Raw genomic sequence first — 20,593 nt, 5'->3', positions numbered from 1 at the left:
TGCCCATATCCCTCTAAACCCTTACTATTCATGTATTCATCCAGATGCCTTTTAAATGTTACAATTGTACCAGTCATCATCACTTCCTCCGCCAGTTCATTCCACACGCGCACTACCCGCTGTGTGAAAACAATTGTTCCTTCAGTTCCTTCTAAATCTTTCCTACGCTCACCTTAAACATATACCATCTAATTTTGGACTGCCCTACCATGGGGAAAAGACCTTGGCTATTCAGCCTATCCATGCTCCTCATGATTTTATAAACTTCTAGAAAGGTTATCCTTCAGTGTCCAATGCTCCAGGGAAAACAGCTCCAGCCTATTTAGCCTCACCCTATAGCTCAACCCTCCGAACCTAGCAACATCTTCGTAAATCTTTTCTGAACCTTTTCAAGATCAACAATATCTTTCCTATAGCAGGGAGACCAGAAATGAATGCAGTATTCCAAAGTGGCCTAACCAATGTCCTGTGGAGTTGCAACACGACCTGGGATGAGAGCGCAGAAGGATGGGTTAGTAAATTTGCAGACGACACCAAGGTCGGTGGAGTTGTGGATAGTGATGATGGATGTTGTAGGTTACAGAGAGACATAGATAAGCTGCAGAGCTGGGCTAAGAGGTGGCAAATGGAGTTTAATGCGGACAAGTGTGAGGTGATGCACTTTGGTAGGAGTAACCGGAATGCAAAGTACTGGGCTAATGGTAAGATTCTTAGTAGTGTAGATGAGCAGAGAGATCTCGGTGTCCGTGTACACAGATCATTGAAAGTTGCCACCCAGGTTGACAGGGCTGTTAAGAAGGCATACAGTGTTTCAGCTTTTATTAATAGAGGGATCGAGTTCCGGAACCATGAGGTTATGCTGCAGCTGTACAAAACTCTGGTGCGGCCGCACTTGGAGTATTGCGTACAGTTCTGGTCACCGCATTATAAGAAGGATGTGGGAGCTTTGGAAAGGGTGCAGACGAGATTTACTAGGATGTTGCCTGGTATGGAGAGAAGGTCTTACAAGGAAAGGCTGAGGGAATTGAGGATGTTTTCGTTAGAGAGAAGAAGGTTGAGAGGTGACTTAATTGAGACATATAAGATAATCAGAGGGTTAGATAGGGTGGATAGGGAGAGCCTTTTTCCTAGGATGGTGACGGCGAGCACGAGGGGGCATAGCTTTAAATTGAGGGGTGAAAGATATAGGACAGATGTCAGAGGTAGTCTCTTTACCCTTAGTAAGGGTATGGAACGCTTTGCCTGCAACGGTAGTAGATTCGCCAACTTTAAGTACATTTAAGTCGTCATTGGACAAGCATATGGACGTACATGGAATAGTGTAGGTTAGATGGGCTTCAGATTGGTATGGAAGGTCAGCACTACATCGAGGGCCGAAGGGCCTGTACTGTGCTGTAATGTTCTATGACCTCTCAACTCCTATAATCAATGCAATGACTAATAAAGACAAGCATACCAACGTTTTCTTCACTACCCTGTCTACCTGTAACTCCACTTTCAAGGAATTATGAAACTGCACTCCAAGGTTTCTTTGTTCAGCAACACTCCCCAGGACCTTACCAGTTCCTCTGCTACTTCTGTTTAATTCACCATTTTGTTCTGTCTTTTTTCCCCTCTTGGTGTTCTCTCCTGAGATAGAACAGCTGGAGGCACAAAATGGAGCAGGGACAGCCAACGGGTGGGAAGCCCGAGCAAAGCAGGACAGTTGTTGGACTCGGGATTGATGAGGGTGGTCTGTGGCTTGCGAACCTGGTCAGACCATGTGTGGAAGACCCCTGCGCTGATCTACTGAATGATTGTAATGCTCATGTTTTTAATCTTGTTGTTATTTTTCTAAACTTATACTATGAACGACTGTAAGTAACATAAAACTTTTTTCCTTCCTTTGTGTCTAAGATCTGTACCTGGTACAAAAACAAAGTTGCTGGAAAAGCTCAGAGATAACAAGGTGTAGAGCTGGATGAACACGGCAGGCCAAGCAGCATCAGAGGAGCAGGAAGGCTGACGTTTCGGGCCTAGACCGTTTTTCAGAAACCATTTCTGAAGAAGGGTCTAGGCCCAAAATATCAGCCTTCCTGCTCCTCTAATGCTGCTTGGCCTGCCGTGTTCATCCAGCTCTACACCTTGTTATCTCAGTTTCTCCAGCATCTGCAGTTCCTACTATCTACTGCTGGAAAAGCTCAGCAGACCTGGCAGCATCTGTGAAGGAAAAAACAGAGTTAATGTTTCGGGTCCAGTGACCCTTCCTCCAAACACAATTGTGGTCTTCCACACATGATCTGGTGGGTTCTGTACCTAGGTACTCTGTTTCTAAGATGGCGCCATATGGGGCACCATTGTAAACTTTTCACTGTACTCCTGTGCTTCCGTACACGTGACAATAAAGGATATTCTATTTCTTAAGTGTTAAAGTCCTGCCCTAATTTGCCCTGCTAAAATGTAGCACCTCACATTTATCTAAATAAAACTCCATTTGCGACTCCTCGGTCCATCTGATCAAGGTCTCTTACTCTTCAAAAACCTTCTTCATGATCCACTATACCACCAATTTTGGTGTTATCTACAAGCATATTAACCATACATCCTGAATTCACATCCAAATCATTTAGATAAATGACAAAAAGCAAAGGACCCACCACCGATACTGCAGCACACCATTGGTCATGGATCTCCAGTCCAAAAAGCAACCCTCCAGCACTATTCCATGTCTCCTACCTTTAAGCCAGTTATGTATCTGAATGCAAAGGGGCTTCTCTCATTTCACAAGGATGGGCTCTAAAATGGTCACAGTTACATCTGTTGATATACTGTCATCGTTTCCAAGGGAGTACTTCTTACTTGTGACATTCATTTCATTCCAAGGTTTTCTATGCTTCCTGCTCATTTTTATGAAATTCATCGGAACGAAGTTATCAACTATGGCTCTTTGTTGGTCTATGTAAGAAAAAATTGTTTTCTGCAATGCTTCATTTATTCCTGTCTATTGTCATGGCATTTTGATCCACAGATATCCGGTATTACAAAATTCTCAGATTTTACTGCACTTTTGTTGGTCTTAAATGTTACAAGAGTACAACTAGGTTTTGCTCATGCTATTTTGAAGGAAGTATTTCAGCTAAACGATTTTCTTTTTCCACTAAGTTCCATAAATTATTTAATCCTATCCTCCAGAAAGTTTTTATCCCTTGGTTCACTAAATTTCCACCTTGTGCAAATAGCCAACTTTCACATGGGATCCTTAACATGAGATCACACTTGACATTGGTCATGGAATAGGAGATTCCCCTAGTGCCCGAGCCAACAGTAATCTCTCATTCCAAGTTATTGTGTTGTAGTAGGGCGACAGTATAATAAAGCACTGACACTAAACCAAGAGAAATATGAACCAATTAAACAGATTCCAGCTACCCAGAGACTTATGGGAAACATAATGAGACTGTGTGAAATGGTGTTAGTACAATGAAGGTTCAAAAACAGAATGAAGAAAATAGGACTGAGAAGTTGAAATGCCCTTAGATGAATCAGAGAGAAACATTCAATTCTCTAGGAAATTCCATTTCAATAAGAATCCAATTAATCCTAACAGAATGCATAATTAAGGATTTTAAACAACCACATTTATGGGAAAGTAAGCATGATGATAAAACAGAACTTAGCAAAGTGCAGCATTGAAACAAAACAATAGGGTTCAAATCGCAAAAACTAACAATTATAGATTTAAGCAACAGAATTCTCTCAAACACTTAAAACTTAAAATCTAATTGAAAAAGATCTTGTTTACTTATAGATATTTCTTTTGGAATATGGACAGAGGCATTGAAAGCTGTGTATATAGTTTGAACACAGAGCAGCAGTAGGCAATTTGGCTCCTCAAGCTTGTGCCACCATTTAATAAAATCATGGCTGAGTGATTGTAAACTCAAATCCATAATCTTGTCTACCCTGATAACTCTTCACAAAGTAACTGTAACAAAATGCATCCATTGCAGTTATCAGTCTGGTAAACCTTTTCTGATCTACAACCTAAGCATTTACATCTATCCTTAAATAAACAGCACAGACTGCAAACAGTATTCTAGATGTCTAGAGCACAAGATAGAGAGACCGCGAGCATGAAGGATAGAGAAAGCATGAGATAAAGACAGCACAAGAGAGACCTAGAACAAGTGTGAAAGAGACAATGAACGTGAGAGACAGCATGCGTGAGGGAGCAAGCGTGAGATGAGACAGAAAGAGAGAGAGGGAGGGAGAGACAGCACGCTCACTGAGGGACAGAAAGCACACAGGAGAGGGCGAGCCCCAAAGAACACGAGACAGAACACAGAACAGTATAGCACAGCCCTTCATGTCTACACCAACCGTGATGCCATTCTCATCAAATCCCATCTACCTGCATGTGATTGATGTGTCTGTATTCCCTGCTGGGTCTAAATGCTCCTTAAATGTTGCTATTGTATCTACTCATACCACCTCCCCTGGCTGTGACATTTCATATCTTTACCATCCTGTGTAAAAAACTTTCCTTGCATATGTCAGTAAACTTTCCCCCTGTAACTATCCACCCTATCAATGCCTCTCATAGAATTATATAATTCTATCTGTTGGTCTTTCAGCTTCTGATGCCGTAGTGAAAACATAGAATCATAGAATCCCTAGTGTGGAGGCAGGCTATTCAGCCCACTGAGTCCACATGAACCTTCCAAACAGCATCCCACATAGACCCACTCCCTACCCTATACGCTATGGGCAATTTAGCATAACCTGCACATCTTTGGGCTGTGGGAGGAAACCGGACACTGAGGAAACCCATACAAACAACCAGTCACCTAGATTGAAATCGAACCCTCGTCCCTGACAATCTAAGTTTGTCCAACTTCTCCTTCTAGCTCATGCACTCCAATCCAGGCAACATCCTCATAAATCTCTGTTGTACCCTCTCCAAAGCCTCCACATCCTTCCCATACTGTGGTGGCCAGAATTGTGCACAACACTCCAAATGTGGCCTATTGTTGACTTCCCTGCTTCTCGAATGCTGTCTCACATACCTGTTGAGTTACACTTCGGATACTCCTTATCCATTCCTGTCACTGCTGGTTTATCATTTCTCTTATTAACACTTTACTCTTTTGCCTTGTCAGAGTATAACTTTGTACGTACTCCAGATAGGGCAAGTATCTTTTCCAAAGGACACTAGTGAAGCAACTATAAAGTTATGTTTGTACAATAATCACACCATTACTCTATCAATTTGATTTTACCATGATGTGATTTGAACTTATGATTCTGCATTATTAAATGGTTATATAAACACTAGATTTCATATCTTAATACTAAAAGTAAGATCTATGAAAGTGACAAAGATAGAAATCATGATCCAGCTAAACAAAACACTGGTCAGGCTACACCCCCGGTGTGAGTAGCTCTGGGCATCACACTTCAGGAAGAACATATTAGTTTTGTAGGAGTTTAGCACAGATTTAAATCAAATTAATATCTGACTGCCAAGAATTAAATGAGCAAAGATCACGCAAGCGAGGGTTTTCTTCTCTGGATCTATATGATTAGGCAGTAATTTGAACAAACTTAAGAGACAAAGGGCAACTGATGACACAGAAAGAAATTACTTCTTCAAGTTGAGAAATCCAGGACTAGGAACAGAGACTTTTCAGAAGGAGTGAAGTTAGGAAACACTTCTACATGCAAAGGGTAGCTGAAGATTGAAACTCTCTTCCAAAAACACTAGTTGAAGAAAGAACAATTGGTCACTTTAAATATGCCACTGATAGTAGATTGTTTGTTAAAAGGGAATAAATTCTTAAGTCATAAGAGCAGAAGTAGGCCATTCAACCTAGGTAGTCTTCTCTGATCAAAGATCATGCCTGATGTGATAATCCTCATTTCCATTTTCATGCCTTTTCCACCCTAATCCTTGATACTCGGACAGATTAAAAATCTGAGTCTTTAACATACTTAACAACACAGCCTAAATAAACCTCTGCCATAAGGAATTCCAAAACTTAACTAAGATAACAAAGAGTGGGGCTGGATGAACACAGCAGGCTAAGTAGCATCTTAGGGGCACAAAAGCTGACGTTTCGGGCCTAGGCCTTTCATCAGAAAAACAGGAGGGGGAGAAGGTTCTGAAATAAATACGGAGAGAGGGGGAGGCGGATCAAAGATGGGTATAGGAGAAGATAGGTGGAGAGGAGACAGACAAGTTAAAGAAGCAGGGATGGAGCCTGTAGAGGTGAGTGTCTACTGGCTCCATCCCCGCCTCTTTAACTTGTCTGTCTCCTCTCCACCTATCTTCTCCTCTACCCATCTTCAATCCGCCTCCCCCTCTTCCCTATTTATTTCAGAACCCTCTTTCCCCATCGCCCCCCCCCCATTCCTGATGAAGGGTCTAGGCCCGAAATGTCAGCTTGAGTGCTCCTAAGATGCTGCTTGGCCTGCTGTGATCATCCAGCTCCACACTTTGTTATCTCAGATTCTCCAGCATCTGCAGTTCCCATTATCTCTGATCCAAAATTTAACTATCCTCTTTGTCTATGTGCTAAGTAAGTGACCCTTTACTCTGGAGATTATGCCCTCTGGTCCTGAAATTATTCACAAAGAAAAACAGCCTCTCCTTGTAGGAACTGCAGATGCTGGAGAATCTGAGATAACAAGTGTAGAGTTGGATGAAGACAGCAGGCCAAGCAGCATCAGAGGAGCAGGAAGGCTGACGTTTTGGGCCTAGACCCCAAAATGTCAGCCTTCCTGCTCCTCTGATGCTGCTTGGCCTATGTTCATCCACCTCTACACCTTGTTATCTCAGATTCTCCAGCATCTGCAGTTCCTACTATCCTTGTCAAGTTCCTCAAGAATCTGAGTAAGAGTCATAACAGACTCAAAACATTAACCCGGTTCCCATCTCCACAAGTAACTGCTAAACCTGAGTTTCTCCAGTATTGTATCAGAGATAATGGGAACTGCAGATTTGTGTTTTGATTTCCAACATCTGGAGCATTTTGCTTTTTTTCCCCTCCAAAACTCAACAAGAATAGATGAGGCAAGGTCACAAATTACCCAAGGAGGACAGAACATACTTGTGGGGCTAAACAGTCACCTTCAAAAGGACTGTAATCTTTCTTTAACAAAACAAAGTACATCACAATGGAAAGAAGTTAAAGTAATATGCGTAATTAGCTTCTTTCAGCCAGTAATCACAGCATATTGGTAACTGAATTGCACTTTTCAGTTTACGAGTGAAAATAAGCAATCCACGATAAAAGATTAGTTGATTAATACACTCCATGCTGGTTCTCTTGCCTGTACCTAGGCATTGCAGTGTCCGTGTGCTGTGCCACGGAATTACAATGCGGATCATGGACTGCAGTTTTCGGCGAATTTTCTTTAACAGTTTGCACAGAGTCAGAATCGGAGTCCTCCATGGTCCCCTGGAGCCTAGGTAGGTATTGTCATCCACTGGAGAGCTTTTCTGAATTATCCACGAAGGCCATCTACTAAAAGGAACATAAATGTTAAGTTGGACGACGTTGCAATGTCAGAATCGCTTCACCTGGTCTTGTCAGTGCTCTCGGTTTCTTGCGTGACTGCGGACTTCTGAAACCGAATTGAGACAGACATCATCTGCAAATGGTCTCCCCCCACCCCGAACGGTGATAGTCGATCAAAAATGAAACAAGGGCGTGCATTGGTTGACAGCAGGTAATAACAAAATGATTCACAAACTTTTTTTTCTCTCAATCAGTTTACAGATGATGAAAATTAGGGCCTCAATTTAAACCAATGGATGCGGAGCGGGGGGGGGGGGGGGGTGTTGAGGAAACAGCATCCATGAAGCCATCAAAGATGCCCCATCCCTACGTGACCGAAACACTGCAGCTTAAGACACTAGTGCAATGCAGAGCTCCTATTTTCGACAACGAGCAAACAAGGCGGTATATGGAGCAAGGAGCGCACTGGGAGCAAGGGGAAGACAGATAAATAAAGTCTAACTGACAAACACCGACCTGACACCGAGGCCGACTTTGAGTCGGATTGGGGAAGAAGGTGTGATCAGGACCTGTCCAGCCCCCACCCAGTACGCTGATTGGCTGGGCTGAGACTAAACGTCCCATTTTTGAACGTTTTCATCGGACGATTGGCCGCTTCACCTGTCGATCACGTTGCCATCCGGCCAATAGCAGCAGCCCTCTGCGGAGCGGCGTCCACTGGATGAAAATGCGCGCAGTTCATGACAGCCGCTAACGGATTCCAACAATTGTCTGGCCCCGCTCAATAATAAACGTGTGACTCATTATTAAAAACCGCAATCGCGGTGATTATTTCGGCAGGTTTCCAGTGGACCGTCAGATTTTCAGTTCCCAGCGCGTAACTGCCCGCGCGGCCGTTTATTTTCATCCGCCTCGAGCTGCCAACGGACTGTCGCTCTGCACGAGTTCATTGGTGCAGGGCCCTGCCCCTCCCCGGGAGGCGGGAACACCTGCATTCGCTCAGAACCACGACGAGGGATGGCTGCTTGTTGGCGAAACATAGTTCATGGCGAAGGTAGGGCTGACAAGGTCAAAAAAAAACCCGTAAGGAGCATAACGTCCCTTGGTGACTGATATTATTTTGCCCCCTTTTGGTTTGACAGTAGACTTGTTCCCTCGATTCTGCTCCGCCATTCGGTGCGACCACTGCTATTCTTCCTCATGATGTGGAAGTGCCTGTGCTGGACAGGGTCATATGACACCGTCCAACAGGTTTATTTGAAATCAAAGCTTTCGGACTGCTTCACCTGACTAAACAGTGTTGTGGCTGTTCCCCCACGGACTCCCTTACTTTGGCTGCGAGTGAGCGTGAACTCTCCTCTCTCCCTATCTTCTCCTTTATCCATCTTCGGTCCGCCTCCCCCTCTCTCCCTATTTATTACGGTTCCCTCTCCCCATCCCCCTTTTCTGATGAAGGGTCCAGGCCCGAAATGTCAGCTTTTGTGCTCCTGAGATGCTGCTTGGCCTGTTGTGTTCATCCAGCTCCACACTTTGTTATCTTGGATTCTCCAGCATCTGCAGTTCCTACTGCCTCTGATCTCAAATCGAAGTTTTGTCTGTTTCTGCCTCGGTAATATTCCTTGTCGGGCATCCATACTGTTCTGAGAATCCTAAAAAGATTGATAGTCTTATTTTCCGTGAAGATATTTTTAGGTGTACCAGTTACCTACCCCGAGGACTGCAACGGTTCAAGAAGGTATTTCATCGCCACCACCTTATGGGAATAGGAGTAGGCCATTTAGCCCCTCGAACTTGTCCTGCCAGACACTGAAATCATAGCTGATCTATGGCCTAACTCCATATTCCTGCTCTTGACCGTTATTCCTTAACATCTTTTGCTGAACAAAGAAACAATTAGCTCTGACTTAAAATTAACAACTGATGAAGCATTCATTACCATTTGTGAAAGAAAGTTCCAAACCTCTACCACTCTGTGTGGAAGTGCTTCCTAACATCAGAGTGGTCTGGCACTGATTCTCACACTCTACTCTGTCATTCTAGAATCCCAACCAGTGGAAATAATTTATCTATCCTGTTAATATCTTGAAGATTTCAATCAGATAACACCTTAACCCTCTAAATTCTAGAGAAAACAGCCTTAACTTGTAAAAACATATCTACTCCAAAACTTTAAAAAAACTATCCTCAATTTAACCCCTGAAGTTCAGGTATCATTCTCGTAAACCTATGTTGCACTCCCTCCAAAGTCAATATATCCTTCCTGTAAATCAGCTCACCACTGCAGGTTGGGTCAAAGCTTTTGAAGGCTGAAGGTCAACTGTGGATTGGCTGAGGCAGCAACACCCACATCACATAAGTGAATTAAAAAATAATTTTGTCCTTCTCTCAGTCCCAGTGATTGCCTCCTTACCCATCCCCTTCATTCCAAGACTGTGACTGGTCTTCTAGATTCCAGAACCACACTATTTCCAGCCTGACAGACCCCTATCTACAGCTTAACATCTTTGATTTAGTCAAACAGCATGAAAATAAAGGCAGAGATAATGGGAACTGCAGATGCTGGAGAATCCGAGATAACAAAGTGTGGAGCTGGATGAACACTGCAGGCCAAGCAGACCTACCAATCTTCTTCACCATCTTCTGTTTTAATCAAAAAAAATGCAGAGTCAGCTATTTTCAGGCATGTTTTAGGATAATTCCAGCCATCTTATCTGGTAAAAACAAGGAAAATTTGGTTTTAGTGTTATCATATTTGTCATCTGTAAACTCAGTATTGGTCTCGTGACCAAAGTGTAATCTTCATAATCTCATTTTAGTTGTTTCTCATAAAATCATAGAATTTTTAGATAATCTTAATCAACCGATTCAGAGATGTTATGATATGCCACTGGAGAGATGGGACTCAAACTTGGACTTCTTTAGCCAGAGTAGAGGCACAGCCTGTACATCAGAGAGTGTTCCAAGATGGAGGCAGAGTAGCAAGGCAGCATGTGGGCTTTTGCTGAGGCTCATCTGCTCCCATCTGATTTTCTTTTTTGTTTTACTTCTGTTTCTTTTTTGTTTCTGTTTTCTTTGGTGTCAGCAGCATCAGCGCTGCAGCCAGAGCGGGCCATGTGTGGAGTAGTGGCAGCCTCCAAATGGTTGGAGGTAATCGCAAATGTCAACTTTGCCAATTGGAGGCAGTGGCAGCAGCAGCAAAGACGTCCTCCTGGCATTTTGGCCTAGCAGCAGCAGACTCTTCAAGAAAGGGTGCCAGCAAGGCAACATCCTGGAGAAGCGCAGCCAGAGCAGGATCTTGGCAAGGTAGCAGAGCTAAGGACTCCCATTTGCGGTAGGCTTGGAGAGGGGACTGCTGATATTGGCAAGGCAGTAGCTGCAGTGGCAACCGCAAGGTATGCCTGGAACAGGGACTCCTGGCATCATTGGAGCAGCAGCAGTGCCAGAGTTTCCTGACTGTAGTATTGGTAGGTGTGGAGTGAGGACTGTTGGTTAGTGGTGAATCAGCAGCAAGGGCAAGGATCTTCTGGTTACAGTGCGAGTGTGGATTCTGTATGAGTGGCAGCAATGTCAGCCCGGCGCCGAAACAGTGACGATTCCTATGATGATGTGTCCGGAGCAGACAGCGGCAAGGTGGTGAAGGAGGGGTAGCAGCACACTCATCGTGTAGCTGGTGAGGTGACTCAGGACCTCGTGATAGAGGTGGCAAAACTAAGATAAATTCTCTTTCAGTTTTTTTTTACTCTCTTAAACTGTTCAGAATGGTGCCAGATTGTGGCAGCAGTTGAAGCTCTTCACTGTAAAATGCGAGGGACAATAAATTAATCAAACATCAAGACCCACAGCCAAAGAGTATTATAGAAGGAAAACGTCCTATAGCCCACTATATCTGCTCCGGTCATCAAACATCTATTTATTCTAATCCCTTTTTCCACCATTTGGCTCATAGGCTGATATGTTAGGACTTTTAAAATGCTCCCTTTTCTTCCTTGCTCCTTTTGTTGTTCTTTTCCTGCACTTTCCCTTTGTATTCTTTCTTGTTTTCAATTTTGATGATGGATAAATTTCCAGAATATGAATTTCTGTGCTTTTTGTACAAATGTATATACTTTTTTTTGTAAATCAGTTTGTCAACAGGAAAGCAAAGTTTACAAGTACTTCCTTGAAAGGTAGCAAAACGTACAAAAAAAGTTAAAGTAACACCAAATTAATTTTTAACAAAAGAAATATAATCCAACTTTTAAATTTTTGTGTCTAACAAGATTAAGTGACATTCTCCGAGGTAGTAAGAACTGCAGATGCTGGAGTCAGAGATAACACAGTGTCGCGCTAGAGGAACACAGCAGGCCAAGCAGCATCACAGGAGCAGGAAAGTTGACATTTCGGGTCAGGACTCTTCTTCAGAAATCAGTTTTTAATGCCAGCACTTGCACTTTCTGAAGACATTAAAAACCGATTTCTGACGCAAAACATCAACTTTCCTGCACCCCTGATGCTGCATGGCCTGCTGCATTCCTACAGTTTCACACTATGTTGTAGGTGATAATCTATTCTATGCAGAAGGTCAAGGAAGATATCCACAAATGCAGATTGAGCTGCTGACTGTTGGCAGCAATTTCCTATTTGTTTTCAGATTTCCAGCATTTGCAATTTTTGAATCTGCATTCAAATTCTTCCGTTAGACAACAACGCCTTTTTAAAAGTATTCTCCATCCCTTCTCTGAGAGATTGCAGGAATAACGCCTGATACTTCACGTTGTGAGATATGCTAGAAATTTAAAATTCAGAAGCAGTTAGGCACATTTTTAATTATTACATGAAAAATTGAAGGATAGATTAATCATTTGACAAGTGATCTCAAAATATTTCTATTGGCCCACACTGTGTATGCATATGTACTTGAACAGAGTTCATGCATTTGACAGTAAAATGATAAGACAAAATGCAGTATGAGTGATTATATGGTTGAGGTTATTTCCTTGGCTGTTGAATGACGGTAGATGTTTATAAAGAATATGTACACATTTAGAATGCATTTACTGTTTAGTGAATGTGCAACACATTTGGTTCAAAAAGTGTCACAATAACTACATCTGTGGCTCATCAGTTTCTATTGGATCATGTAGTATATACACTACATACTGGACCATCTGACCTAGAGGTAGGGACACTGCCACATGTCACGAGACCCCCAGCATTCCTTCTTAAGACTGATATCCTGCAAACCCTGGTTTAAAGTGCATGTATTCTTCAGGTGTCTGCAGGCCTGCTTTGTCTGATGCCGTCTTGTCCAAAATGAATTGCCTACCAATAATCACAAGTATATCATTAGGGAAGTATGATGCTTAACAGTCTATTAAGTTGTTATGTCTAAATATGTAAGAAAAGGGATGTAACTTCTATAAATGGACTTTTTTATACTGTTGGGGCCATGAAAATAAAAGTTGCGTTGTGTTTTTTTCATGATGATTACCTAGATTCTAAAATGAACAACTCTTATTTGGATAAGACATTGAACCATGGAATCAAAATCCACCAATTCTTCCCACTTTGAGAATTATAGAATCATAAAGTACAGCTCATCAAGTTGGTATCACCAAAAACGTACTATCTACACTAGTCCAACTTTTCTGCATTATTCCCATAGCTGTGAAAGTTATGATATTTCAGGTGTTTATCTAGTACTTTTGAAGATTAAGGTTTCCCTGCTCAATTACCCTTTAAAATTATGCTCCCATGTTATTGGCCTTTCAACTAAAGGGAACAACTGCTTTCTGTACGCTCTGTCCATACCTGTCAAAATCTGATAAACTTCCGTCCTCCACAGCTGAAATGTTACATCTCGGGCAACATCCTGGTGAATCTCCTTTGCACTCCCTCCAGTGCAATGATATCTTTCCTATAGTGAGATGATTAGAACTGCCACAATACTCCAACTGTGACCTAACTAAAGTTCTGTAAAGCTCCAACATGACCTCCCTGCTGTTACAGTCTATGCCATGACTAACAAGGTCTCTCTGTACCTCTAAGATTCCAAATATCTTGCTTTTCATTGAGTATTCCCTTGTTCTCTTTTCTGAAGTGCATCACCTCACGTTATTGTTAAATTCCATCTGCCGTTGATCTCTCAATCTGACCAATCCATTTATATCTTCCTGTAGGCTAATGCCTTCCTTCTTAATGTCAGCCACCCAGTCGTCTTTTTGCCATCCACAAATTTACTTACTGTCCTTCCTACATTCTCATCTATATAATTTTATGAATATCACAAACAATAAGGGACCCAGCACTGATCCCTGTGGTACGCCCCTGCACACTAGGCTTCTGTCATACAAACAGCCTCCACCACCATCCTATCGCTATCATTCTGTTCTATCCTATTAGCAAATTTTGGATCTATCTTGCCAAGTTACCCTGGTTCCCTTGAGCTCTTACCTTTAATAGTTTACTCTGTAAGACTTTGTCAGAGGCTTTGCTGAAGTTCATATAACTGCCCTACTCTCATCCAAACACATGGTTATCTCCTTAAAATTAAACTAGATTTGTTAGGTACGACTGCCCTCTGACAAACCCGTGCTGACTATGCCTGATCAAAAGTTTTTTCTCTAAATGAAGATTAATTTTCTTCTTTTTTCTTTCCCCAATAGTTTCCCTACAGATTCACTAAGCTGTATCTGCCAACGTTCTTTTAAAGTGGAAGCACATTATTTATTTGTCATATGTACTAAGTATAGAAATACATAAGTACGACAAAAAGTACACAAAGTTGCCATTCACTTGTGCCCACTTGGTTTTAAAACCTAGAATTAAAAGATGTAACAGAGCCAAAAAGGTAAACAAGGAAAAGAAAAGTCTAGATCGCAGAATCCCCAAGTCCTATCTTCATAATGGTGTCGGCCCACTCCAATCACTAGGACCTTCGGGAGGCCACTGCCATGCGAAAGGCCCACCGTGCCACCTACTGGCCTGCTCTCTCTGCTGCCTTACTGGCCTGCAGTCGCTGCCAAACCAGCCCACGCTCGATCCACTGTCGCTGCAGAACATGACCCGCATGCTCACCTCCCGCCACATGGTTCATGGTTGCGACCTGACTCCTTAGGTAGGTAGTTAAAAGTGCTGCGAGTGTATAATTACTGCAGAGAAGAGAGCGAAGAAGAAACAAAGAAAGGAAAAGGAAAGGGAACTAGCGGGCACAGTGGAGGCCCAAATGAGATGATTTCCCTGACACAATCTTACCGAACATGTTGTCCAGTCCTCTGCATCTCTGCTGTGGCCAGATTTTATAAATTTGTTTCAGGCCCCTGTAATTTCCTCACTTGTCTCCCACAACAACCTGGTACGCAACTCCTGCAGACCTGGGGATTCGTCCCCTTTTAGATCCACCATAAGTTTCAATGCACCAATACCTCCTCACTACTTACATTAATTTGCTTAAGAACTTCACAGTTTATCTTGTCGAATTCTATACTTGCATCCTCCTTCTCTCCAGTAAAGGCAGGTGTAAAGTACACATTAAACACTCTGCCAGTGTTCTCTGGCTTTACACACAAATTGCCCCCTTGGTTCATAATATGTCCTACTCTTTCCCTAGATACTGTCTTCTCCATGATAAACTTGTAGAATATCTTGTGCTTCTCCTGAATCTTGCCCATTAGCATTTTCACATACTTTCCTCTTTCCTTTCTTGAATCCCCCTGTACTGCTTCAGGGTCTCTGTTGTTTTACTTCCTTTGTGCCTGTTAAATGCCTCTTTTCCTTCTTAAACAGCCCTGAATATTTCTGGACACCACGCTTTCCTGGGTTTGTTGCACCTACATTTCACCCAGCAAGATGCGATGGAGTTCCTCTTCTCCACTTCTTCCTTTCCTTTTTTCTATCTTTTCTTCTCTCCAGTTAGGCCTGGAAGCGACTCCTGGAACAGCCACAGACACGGGCTGCAAGTCCTGGAGCAGTGTGTGGGGCTGCGAGTCCCGGGAGGAGACTGGCATGGGGCTGGCAGTCCTGAAACTTAGCTTGGAGCAGCTGAGTGCCAGTAGGGAACAGACTTGCAGTGGAGCAGGGCTGGCAGTTGGACTGGAGTTTGAAGGAGGCTGTGTGCTGAGCTGGCACAATGTAATGTTTATTTGAAGTTTTTAAACCTGACTAACGTCAATGTTTTAATGATGGTTTATTCCTAACTTTCATTTTAAACTCTGTAAAGTAATGCAAATGCTTTTTAATTCCTGATTTGTACCTAGGTACTTGTACCTAAGATGGTGCCATAAGAGGCATTAATTGTGAAAGCTTTTCACTGTACTTCTACAATGGAGTGTATGTGACAAAAAAGGATATTCTATATTCTAAAGGGAATATGCTGGGTTTAAACTCCCTCAGTACCTTTTTGACTGCGTCTCACTGTTCTATGGCAGATTTCCCCTCAAGTAGCTTTGCCCAGCATAGCTTAGCTAAATCTTGCCTTAGTTAATAACGTATGCCTTATCCCAGTCTGAAACCTCTTTTTTTTGCAGACCATCTTTCTCCTTTTCCATAACAACCTGAAACATTACAGTTTTGTGGTCGTGAAAATACCCTGCCCCCGACAGTCACCTCAGCAGTGAGCAGAGGCGAAATAAACTTTATATGTCACTTTGTAATGAAGAATGAATTTAAAAATCACCATTGCTTTCCCTATGTTTTCTATGTCTTGTAAATATTGATTGTGAAATGTGCTGATCAACAGTTGGTGCTTTGGAATGAAGCGGGAAGAATCTGTGCATCATGTGATCATTGTATCTCAGCCTTCATAGGAGTCTAATCAAAATTGAAACTTTTACATGCATTTTGTAATTCCTAATCTTTTCTGATAAAAATAAACTAAACTTGTACTCTTTTTTTGGGGCCATTAATCATTTTAAAGTAGCGATCATGTGACAGTTTGGCTAGCTATCTTGTGGTGCAGCTATTTCACCAGTGGCCTCAAGTTATTTTCTAGGCCATTTAGAAGAAAACAACCAAATGCAATCAGTACCACTCATTTAATGGTGTCAAATAACATTGTAGCTGCAGTAAGTGGGAGCATTAGATGCTTCTTTATGCTGTCATAATAGAACAAATAACAGAAAACAAAGGAGGAAAAATGTGTGGCTGAGAAGGATTGAGATTGGAATGGAAGTCTCGATCTTCAGGAAGTGATAATATAAAATTATGGGAAATAGCAAGTATATGCTCTGAAATGATTTCTGTGCAGTCATTGCAGGAATAATGCTAGAGTTCTGTGATAGTAAAATATTAGAGAATGTTACTGTTAGTTTGTTATCCCTGTACAGAAACATAGAACCAATTTTTTTTTGTGAAGATGTTTTGTTGGATAAGGTTAGCTTTATGGATCAGAATTTGATGTCAGCAGATGGCAGGTATCAAGACAAGAAATGTGAAAGAGCCAGGTATTTTTATGTCTGTAACGGAAACCTGAACAAACATGACTTGTTTTTACTTGTACTGTTGGCAGCTTCCATGACAGATGATTAGTCCAATGACAACAACCATCAATAAAATGGTATTAGGGCTGACAAAAGGGCCTTGATCATAGCAGGAGAAGTAAGTAGATAGCATTTAAGCATCTGCTTCCCTGTGTTTACTTTTAACCAATTAACTAACATTATTTTGTATTTTTCAGAAATTTTAAACCAACCTCTGCATCCAATGACTGCCTCCGTTTTATATAATTGGTTACTGTCATTAACAAGAGCACAGGCACTTTCTTTGCGAAAGTGGAATTTCACCAGTCCAGCAAAGCCATTACTGGGCGTCAAACATGCACCTTTGTCGATGCCTTTTGCTGGGAAAAAGAGATTTGTGGACTTGCCTGTTATAGTAGAGGATGAATTAGAGGAACAGTTTGTTCGAGGACGTGGTCCTGGGGGCCAAGCAACCAATAAAACCAGCAACTGTGTAGTGCTGAAGCATGTTCCAACTGGGATTGTCGTGAAGGTAGCTGTTTGTAAAGGCAATTCTAAGCAAAATATGCAGTAAAAATTGATGTAGCATGCTTTTTATGACTTCTTACTGTCATGCAGGCTCAACTATTTGTAAACAAAGATTCTGTGTTTATTTCCTTTCCAGTGCCATCAAACCAGATCAGTAGATCAGAACAGAAAAATAGCCAGAACAATTTTACAAGAAAAGCTTGATGTACATTACAAAGGTCTAAACAGTGAAGTTGTGAAGCAAAAACAAGCGCAGCAATGGAAAAAACAAGAGAAGAAAAGAAAAGCAAAAGATAATTTAGAAAGAAAAAGACAATTTAAAAATCTTTTAGAATCTACAGATGCCACTGAATGAAAAAGTAACTTGTTGATTCATTGCAAGGTTTTTATTCTTTTTAACCAGCAGAAAGCAGATTTGGACTATATAATTAAGAAAAGACTTACCTTTAACATGGTAACTTTGAAATTAAAATGCAATAAATATCTAAAACACTGATTCAAAACATAAGTAGTGTTACTTGTGCATCTTCATGTGAGAGTTAGAAGTAGTGGATTCACGTTCCACTGCTGGTTGTGATCTAATGATCTCATCCTGTATTTGGTGTAAATTAAGTGGACAAATGTAAGGTTACTCACTTCAGAAAAAAAAACAAGAAGGCAGATTACTACCTGAATGGCTGTAAATTGGGAGAGGGGAGTGTGCAGCAGGACCCAGGTGTCCTTGTGCACCAGTCACTGAAGGTAAGCCTGCAGGTGCGGCAGGTGATAAAGAAGGCAAAATGGTATATTGCAACAGATTTCAAGGACAGGAACAGGAATGTGTTGTTGCAGTTACACAGAGCCTCCGTGAAACTGCACCTGGAAATATCGTGTGCACTTTTGGTCTCCTTTTCTGAGGAAGGATGGTCTTGCACGTGAGGCAGTGAACTGAAGGTTTACCGGGCTGATTTGGAGAGATTGACTGACTAGGTTAGGATTGTTTTTACTGGAGTTCACATGAATGAGGGGGAAACCTCATAAAGACTTAGAAAGTTCTAACAGGACTGGACAGGATCAAAGCAGGGAGGATGTTCCCAATGGTGGGTGTGTCCTGAAGTTGAGGATTTGGGGTAGACGATTTAGAATGGAGATGTGGAGACATTTTCACACCCAAAGAGTGGTGAGCCTGTGGAATTCATTACCACAAGATAGTTGATGCCAAAACATTGAATGTATTCAAGAGGCAATTAGATATAGCACTTGGGGTGAATTGAATCAAAAGTTATGAGAGGAAAGCAGGATTGGGCTATTGAGTTTGATCATCCATGATTGTGATGGATGGCAGAGCAGGCTCGAAGGGTCAAATGGCCTCCTCCTGCTTCTATCTTCTATGTTTGTGTTGGATGAGCTGCCTTTTGGATGATTGATGGGTGCAGTCTGTTTTAATTTTCTATAAAGAGTTTAATCTGGACCCTAGTGTCTGACCTAAGAGAATTCAACACCATAATTTTTAGCAGGATTACTGATGTTGCAATCTTCCTGCTGTTGGCTTCCTAACTGGAGTCCTCTGTGTTTATTGTCACAATGCTGCCAGATTAATCACGGGTAAGCAGCTCAGCTACCTGACTTGGAGAGGTTAGCAGTGCTGAGGCAGATTGAAATCCACGAGCGCACCTCAACATGGTGACGCCCAAAGGCATAGACATCAAAACATTCATGGGAATGAAGCTGATCAGCTCCTTGGAAATATGTAATTTTGGTTCCACCAACACTGCCCAGCTCTTGACCACTTTACAACCTTGGTCCAAACGTGGAAAAAAAGCTTAACACCATTAGCGAGGTGAGAGTGCCTGTGCTTAACTTAGTGTGGCATCACAGACCGCACGTGAAACAAGAATCAATCAGAATCAGTGGAAGTGGGACAGGGACTCTCTAGTCACTAATGTTATACTGAGCACAAAATCAGGCAGTAGTGGTTGTTAATTGTGCATCTCGAAAATCATCAATGGAGGAATTCGTCAGTGTAGTCTCTTAGGTGCAACCATCTTCAGTTGCTTCAACAATAATCTTCCCGCTATTATGTCGTCAGAAATGGGGTGTTAGAGCATTCATTATTCAATGTTCAGCAATATTTGCAACTCTTCAGATATTGAAGCTGTCCATGGACCAGATGATTTGATTTGTTTTGATTAATTATTGTCACATTTACCAAGATGCAGTGAAAAGTATTGTTTTGTGCATTCTCGGAGTAGATTGTACTGTACAAAGTGGGCTAATAACTGCCAGTAACATTTGTGCCACACAGGTAGAAGGCAATCCGGGAAAAAGAATACTGAAAGCCTGAAGACAGTCAGTTGATTTCTCTCACCAGTTGCTGTAAGCTGTTGTTTTTAATTAATAAGTCACAGACTATAAGTTGTGAATCTGTTGCTCTGTGCCTCCTGTAATCAAGTGAAAGAACCTGGAGATGAGAGCTTTGAAACGCAGCAAATCATGACAAGCCACATCTCTCTGAACCCTGTGGGCAGGGACCATTAAACATCCCAGTTTTCCCTCCATCCTTTGCACCTGTTTTATTTTTGTGAACTGAGAAATTTTATAAGGGTGTGGTTTAACAAGTAGAGTTGTATAAAGTCCTAAAAGGGGAGGGCGAACAGCCAGAAATCGTGTTACATATTGGCACAAATGATATAGCCAGAAATAGGTTTGAGGATATAAAAAGTGATTTCAGGGAGTTAGGATGGAAGCTGCAGAGCAGGACGAACAGAGTAGTGTTCTCTGGTTTACTACCGGTGCCACGAGATAGCGAGGTGAGGAACAGGGAGCGGGCACAGCTGAACACGTGGCTACGCAGCTGGTGTAGGAGGGAGGGCTTCAGATATGTTGATAATTGGGATGCCTTCTGGGGAAGGTGGGACCTGTACAAGAAGGACGGGTTGCATCTGAACTGGAAGGGGACCAATGTCCTGGGTGGAAGGTTTGCTCGAGTAGTTCGAGAGGGTTTAAACTAGTATGACAGGGGGGTGGGAACCTGAGCTGTATACCAGAGGTGAGTGTTGATGCAGGTGAGGCAGTAGCAAGAGGTAGACCAGCTAGTGGGAAGCATTTTCCTGGGAAGGAACCAAGGGATCGGTTAAAGTGTGTTTGCTTTAA

The 20,593-nt window shown here is 42.2% G+C and overlaps 2 protein-coding genes across 7 annotated transcripts in view; one reads left to right on the top strand and one right to left on the bottom strand.

Moving 5' to 3' along the window:
* LOC125464017 (M-phase phosphoprotein 9) overlaps nucleotides 1-8,442 on the bottom strand; it is a 99,619-nt gene extending 91,177 nt beyond the window's left edge. For 3 of the 6 annotated variants that reach the window (XM_059654864.1, XM_059654867.1, XM_059654869.1), the window contains exons 1-2: nucleotides 8,016-8,442; nucleotides 7,312-7,502 (exon numbers count right to left, since the gene is read on the bottom strand). In XM_059654864.1, the coding sequence (XP_059510847.1) occupies nucleotides 7,312-7,433 (122 nt within the window). In that variant the 5' untranslated portion in view covers nucleotides 7,434-7,502; nucleotides 8,016-8,442. Of the gene's footprint in view, nucleotides 1-7,311; nucleotides 7,506-8,015 lie in introns of all 6 variants that reach the window. The other 3 variants (XM_059654865.1, XM_059654868.1, XM_059654866.1) reach the window with 3 other exon arrangements.
* A 388-nt stretch (nucleotides 8,443-8,830) lies between these two features.
* mtrfr (mitochondrial translation release factor in rescue) lies at nucleotides 8,831-20,324 on the top strand. The gene is made up of 4 exons (XM_048555961.2): nucleotides 8,831-8,840; nucleotides 10,585-10,802; nucleotides 17,152-17,465; nucleotides 17,598-20,324. The coding sequence occupies exons 2-4, from the start codon at nucleotides 10,637-10,639 to the stop codon at nucleotides 17,814-17,816; spliced, it is 699 nt and encodes a 232-aa protein (XP_048411918.1). The 5' UTR covers nucleotides 8,831-8,840; nucleotides 10,585-10,636; the 3' UTR covers nucleotides 17,817-20,324.
* The last annotated feature ends 269 nt before the right edge of the window (nucleotides 20,325-20,593 follow it).

Source organism: Stegostoma tigrinum, chromosome 26 (assembly GCF_030684315.1).
Source record: "Stegostoma tigrinum isolate sSteTig4 chromosome 26, sSteTig4.hap1, whole genome shotgun sequence".
Classification (NCBI taxonomy): Eukaryota; Metazoa; Chordata; class Chondrichthyes; order Orectolobiformes; family Stegostomatidae; genus Stegostoma; species Stegostoma tigrinum.
The sequence above is the reverse complement of the archived record's forward strand: the minus strand, read 5'-3'. Positions and strand labels throughout refer to the sequence as shown.

Excerpts from the sequence above, each read along its gene's own strand:
- mtrfr (XM_048555961.2), top strand. The coding sequence starts at position 10,637 with ATGGTTGGAGGTAATCGCAAATGTCAACTTTGCCAATTGGAGGCAGTG. Across the intron at positions 10,803-17,151 it reads CAGAGCAGGATCTTGGCAAG|AAATTTTAAACCAACCTCTG; the intron begins GTAGCAGAGCTA and ends TGTATTTTTCAG. Across the intron at positions 17,466-17,597 it reads CAACTGGGATTGTCGTGAAG|TGCCATCAAACCAGATCAGT; the intron begins GTAGCTGTTTGT and ends TTTCCTTTCCAG.